General features: G+C 40.1%; 1 protein-coding gene across 1 annotated transcript in view; it reads left to right on the top strand.

Moving 5' to 3' along the window:
- The first annotated feature begins 872 nt into the window (after positions 1-872).
- The window catches only part of GYPC (glycophorin C (Gerbich blood group)), a 29077-nt gene continuing 23949 nt past the window's right edge, over positions 873-6000 (top strand). The window contains exon 1 of the mRNA XM_054380848.1: positions 873-1064. Within this exon, the coding sequence (XP_054236823.1) occupies positions 1031-1064 (34 nt within the window). The 5' untranslated portion in view covers positions 873-1030. The remainder of the gene's footprint in view (positions 1065-6000) is intronic.

Below are 6000 nucleotides of genomic sequence, written 5' to 3'. Positions count from 1 at the left end.
CGTCAAAGTTCTAGCCTATGTCAACCACTGATTTACTGCACATGAACACTTAAACCAAGTACATAATGCTGACTGCAATATAGAATGCAGATAGCCAAACAGATAACTTGAAATTGTAGCAAGAGAAATGAGGCAGCTAGTAGCCTAGTCCAGGATGAAAAGCTTTCTGTGAAGCCTGAGTAAATGAATCCATACAAACTGATAAACATATCCTGTTTATAAAAGATGCCTGCCTGCAGATTAAAATAAAAATACAACACTGGGAGGAAATCAGTGGTATCATCTTTATTCTACACATTGAGACACAGATTAAATGTTTTGCCCAAGGTGCCATAAGAAGCCCATGTCAGAGACAGGACTGGAGTTACCTGTCCCCCTAGCCTGTGCCGTAGCCACAGGTTCCTCCTTGATCTGAGCACAGTGCCGTATTCATGCTATATGCTGATGTAACTATTCTGATCCAGTAAATATCTTTCTTAATTTTCACCCATTAAAAGGACAGAATAAGGTAGACTGTGAGTAATAAGGATGCTGCTGGGCAGTGAAACTTGAAAGTCCTACTTTCAATATCACTCTCTGATGATAAACAGTTTGGGAAAAGAGTCAGCAGCAAGTTTTGCACTTAAAAGAAATAATTGCAATAGGGGCGGGTAGGAGTTTGAGGAGTGAATCTAATAGGTGCATCGAGATTTAGCTAGGAATTAAAATAGTGGGGTTTTTTTTCCACTGGTTGCTGGCTAGTGAAAGCAAAGGGATGGAAAACATCCAACTTGCAAAACTCGAATACAGTTACTTCTATCTGCAAATGCGTGCCCCTCCCCGCTCATGTGAGCTACACAGGCAAAAGAGAATGACACATGTGCTGTTTCCTTTTCCAGTTGTAAAGGGGTCAGGAGCCAGGCAAGGAGAGCCCGAACAAGAGAAGCATTTTCCTGGGCTCTTCCAGCTGTTCTGTTCAGTCCTGCCGTCGGTTCTGAGCAGGGAAGAGAGTTTGTCAACACAAATAAGGCATTTTTCAAAGGCGTAAATTATGAGTTACCCAAACAATACGACATCTCAACCACGTGAGTACCTTTATCCTTCCCCTCCTCCTCTTGCAATAAGAGTGGATTTATCAGTCTGCCACTTAAGGAAAAGATTGTTTAATATGTTTCATATATCTAAAAAAAAAAAAAAAAGAGCACCTGAAACTAATTTTGAAGAAGAAAGGTTGTGGTGAAACTGTTTTTCTTTTTTATTCTTTGTGTTTGTGCATGTGTGTGTGAAGAACTGAAATGGGCTCTGCAAACTCTGGCTCCTGAATAGGACCCAGAAAAGTTAGCAACATTTCCGCCTAAATTCCTGCTTAGAAAAGTTTCATTTGAATGTTTTTCCCTCCCCCCCGCCTCCAGGAATGAAAATATAGAGCATTTTGAAAGCGTACTGATGCTTTTCTAAGATATTAATGCTGTTGCCCAACTTGCGTTTAGTGTCTCAAGCTGTCTGTGTGTAACATGAGACACAAGCCACAAACTGACAGTCTATATTTAAAGCCACAGTGTGTTTTTGCTCCTGGAAATTTATAAATGTGGGCTTAAGGACAAACAAATTAGTTTCTCAGCAAGAGAGGATACAGGAGGGCAAGTCCTTTGCTAGTGTAACTCGGCATATTTCAGTAAACTTGAGAGAAGAGAATTTGCCTGAACACTCAAGTGAGCACAGAGGCTCAGCTGCAGCATGGCAGCGCTCGTTTTGGGACAGTATTAAAAAGAAAGCGGACAGGAAGAAGTTGAATATTGATCTGATAAGCTGAGAAAAGTGTGAAAACTCTTGTGTTTTCAGTGCTGCAGTAACTCCATATCTCTTTTATGGCTTTAGTGTAATCTTTCCTGGTTTAATTCAATAGTATTTTTATATTATTTTTAATAAACAAACTGCCAATAGCAGAATTGTTTATCATACTGTGATATCAGTAATGAAGGGAGAATGCGCAGACAGAATTGCTGGGAGCTGCCTGAAATTCAGGATTCAATACAGAGCTTGCTGTAAGAATATTTGTTCTGTATGGATGTTAACACTGACAATGTTTCCATGTTGAATGAGGCAGGCTGATCCAGCAGAAATGACGCTGTGAGCAGCATCTCTGGAATCCCATCCAGCAATTTCTGTTTACCCTTTAGTCATTTCTGCAAGTTCTAACCAATGAGAAAGATTAAATACTACTGCTACATTATATTGGTTTTTCTTTTATTTGGCTGTTTAGAGTATGATAGCTCATTTTTTATTGTTTTTATTACAGCTTGCTTTCTATTATTGATGGGAAAAAACCATGCAGACTAATTCAGGATTCTGAGAGTTTGGGTTTTGAAAAGCTTGAGCAAATTACTGGGAGTCACCAAGCATGTGCAAGAGGGTGGTCATGACTCATTGAGGGGCATTTTGCTCCTTACATAATATTAACAAGGGTCCAGACGCAATCAGGTATCTTTAGAAATAGGCCTGGCCAGATGACAAGTCCAGGACTAGATCTTCAATCCTGATATATTATGAATCACTTCTCTGGCAGACCCAGGTTGTCAGAGGACCATGCAGAAGGCCCAAGGGTGAATCTGGATGAGATGTCAGTACCTCATGGAGCCTTTTGTCTTTTCATCATGAAAAAACAGCTGATGCATCAGGTTCTCTTGGTTTTCCTTCCAGCATCTAGAAAGAAATTCTAGGCTTGAAACATTTTGAGATCAGATGATTGCCAGTGAAAATAAATGGCTTTCCATCTAGCTAGAAGAAATGTTCTGACTGAAAATATTGGTCAAATTTACAGATTAAGAACAAAATTAAATTAGAGGGAAGTTCAATAGGACTATACTCCTGTTTTTATAATAGTGGAGGTTTTGGAGATAGGTCTTGGCAAAAAGGGTCTTATTTCTTAGTAAAATTGCTGCAATATTTGCAAGAAAACAAGATATTTAAAGATCAGTGTATTGAAAGGCACTGCACAGCATGGACAGCAGATGTTTGCCAGAGAGGCAGAGTAATTGGAAAAATAATTTTGCTACATAACCAGAGTAAAAATCTTAGAAATTGATGTGAAAAAGCATAAAGAACCAACAAAACCCTTTGACTATATTGAACATATTAATTCTTTGCTAAGTGCCTGAAGGTGAGACCACAGAGCAGCTGCCTACTGACGTACACTGAACAGTGTTATCTCATTGCTCATATTCTTTGCCTATCTACTTGTATTCACTCATGGCTGATAAGGAATTTTATTCATTCTATAAATGCAGTAAAATCTGGGCAATCCAGGTGGGAGCAGACTACTGTTTCAGATTTAAAATAATCCAGTCTGTGAATCCTGCAGAGGGGTTCTGGTTTTATACAGGGATGCCACAACACGTACACCATCTAACCTCGGGCACTTCCCATTCCCAGCTCAGATATCCCATCAGTCTGAGTGGGCTCTCAGTATAGTCAACAGAGAGGCAAGAGAGACAGTAATTCAGCCTGCTGTTGTTAGGCAGTGTGTGTATATTTACTCCATCATTCATTGTTAATGAACATTTGTGTATAGCTGGAATAAAGTGAAATAGCTAAGTAAAGATATCTGCTATCAAAGCTAAAAATGGAGTTGCTCTTGAATTTTGTTGGCTTGGATTCAATACAGTGTTGTGCTGTGAATATATCTCCAGTTTCTTTTCTTGGTTTTTTTTTTTTCTTAGTAAAGGTCGTAGTAGTAGTACTAGTATGATATAAAAGATATGTAGCCTGACTGCAGGAATGTGAACTTGCTGAGTTTTAAATGCATCACTTATAAATTTTGCTTCTTCCCACCACTGCTCAGATGTACAGGAAGTAGGTGCCTAACTTTTACAAAATCTGAGAAATTCCACACGTTCAGCAGTCTCTGCTCAAACTGCTGCTTTTGCCCTCTTCTTTTTACGCTGTAGTGACCCAGTTCCAAGGCAATGGGACAGCTCAAATGAGGTGAAGGATTCACACAAATAAACACCACTGGGTCGAAGGTTCAGTCTGGGGAGGCCGTTACCTATGCAAAGCTATCTTTTGGAGTCTAAGGCATTCCTCCCCTTGGGGAAAGTGTTCTGCACCTTACAGGATTTAATATGTACTCAACATGTTCAGAATGTTTTATTTGGGGTCCCTTGTACTCCAGATGTAACTGTTAGAGGAGCTAGTGATTAAAGAGATAAATTTGTGGAGACCTCTTTTCCTCATTACCTACCAGTAGATAATGTCTTCCTTCTGGGTGGATAGAGAAGCAGTGCAGTCTGTGCTATGTAGAAGAACTGGCCCAAAATGAAACCAGGAGGCAAGATTAGACCTCAAGATGTGTCTCAGCTTCAGAGAAGAGGGTCAGGAAGAAGATGAAGCAAAGCAAGCTTTGTGAGCTGTGTGGTTGCCATCCACACTGCCAGCTGTATTTCAGTAGTAGCCCAAGTGCAAACCCTACCTAGATCAAGAGGGAGCAGTCTGGTGCTGCCTTTGTCCCTCAAACAGAAGGTCTTGGCTCCGTCATGCCTAGCTTCTCCAACTGCTGCAATGACAGCTAAAGCTTCTGGCAGAAAGAGTCAGGTATTTGTGGGCTGTCTCCTCCAGAAAGAGGAGGAGACATGAGAACATGGCAACGGTGATCCCCAGTGAGGACAAAGTGACTTACAGCTGTGAATGGTGAGTTTGGTTCTGAGAATAGCCTTGCTCTATATTTAGCTCATTATAAGATATATTTTGGAGCTGCAAACTGGTCCTTTAAATGTTCCTGGAGCAATACCACTTACCTTACACACAGGCCCTGTGAAAAGGCACAAATGATCCTTGCAGACTTTTAATCATGTTATTTCACTGCCTTGGCAACAGATTTGATTTAATTGCCCTTAATCAACAGAATTACTTGTCTGTGACAGTAACTAATAAACAAAAATGAAGGCTATTGATTATGAAAATGTTGGTCTTCACTGGTAAACATGTGAGAATTTATAAGCAATGAAAACCTAAAGATTACAATAATCTTTCCAGTTTAGCACAGAAGCCTCAAAATATGTCCCACAAGCATTTATGTAAATGGAGATACCTCTGCTTGTGATAGGTTGGACTTGATGATCCCAAAGGTCTTTTCCAACCTGGTTATTCTGTGATTCTGTGTGTTGTGTACCTGTCTCCGACTGCTGTGATGCATATGAATTGGAAAATTTGGTTTTATACCCCAGGGCTCTCCCTCATTGTCTGAGATGTATATGTGAAAGTCTGCAAATTCAAAGGCTTAGAATATACCTGAAATTTCAGTAATAAACAGCAGAGATTTTGGCAAAGTACGAAGCTGGAGAGGAATGAGGGGGGATGTGCACCCAAAGAGCAGTCTGCTTTTTAAAAATACACACTTCTTAGCATTTCTGGGTACTGCTTTTCACACACACACACACACACACACACACACACACACACACACACACACATAACCCTCAAACAAACAAGCAAAAAAAAAACCCCAAAAAACCCCAACAAACAAAAAAAACCCAACTAAGCAACCAAAATAATAATAATTTTTTAAAATGCCAATGATTTATACATTAGATGTTAAAATATGAGGTTATGGCTGGTCATGTGCTTTAGCCTATTAATATTGCTGAATTGTGTGGTCTTTGCATCTCATTGCTGATAGTGCTGCACCTTTCTTTCTAGGCTCATGGCATATACCTTGCATCCATCACTGTTCAAATGACTGAGTCCAGTCAGCAAAGCCTTTTGTAAAACAGGCTTTTGGGACTGCATTCTCTCATGAAAGTCTGTTTGTGTGTCTGCTCAGTGGAGTGCCTGTCTCTATTGTTGTGGAGGGATTAGTATTCCTATAGCATAGAGAAATTCAAGCCAACAGAGGGATCTGATTGAGCTAGGTGCTGTACAGGCACCCTTTCTTCCGAAGGCTGGTAGACTACATAGAGAGGACAGATTACAGGTAGGAGACAAATGACTGCTTTCCAGGGACACTACTTTTTTTTGACTATAGGA

Source organism: Indicator indicator, chromosome 5, assembly GCF_027791375.1.
Source record: "Indicator indicator isolate 239-I01 chromosome 5, UM_Iind_1.1, whole genome shotgun sequence".
NCBI lineage: Eukaryota > Metazoa > Chordata > Aves > Piciformes > Indicatoridae > Indicator > Indicator indicator.
The sequence above is the reverse complement of the archived record's forward strand: the minus strand, read 5'-3'. Positions and strand labels throughout refer to the sequence as shown.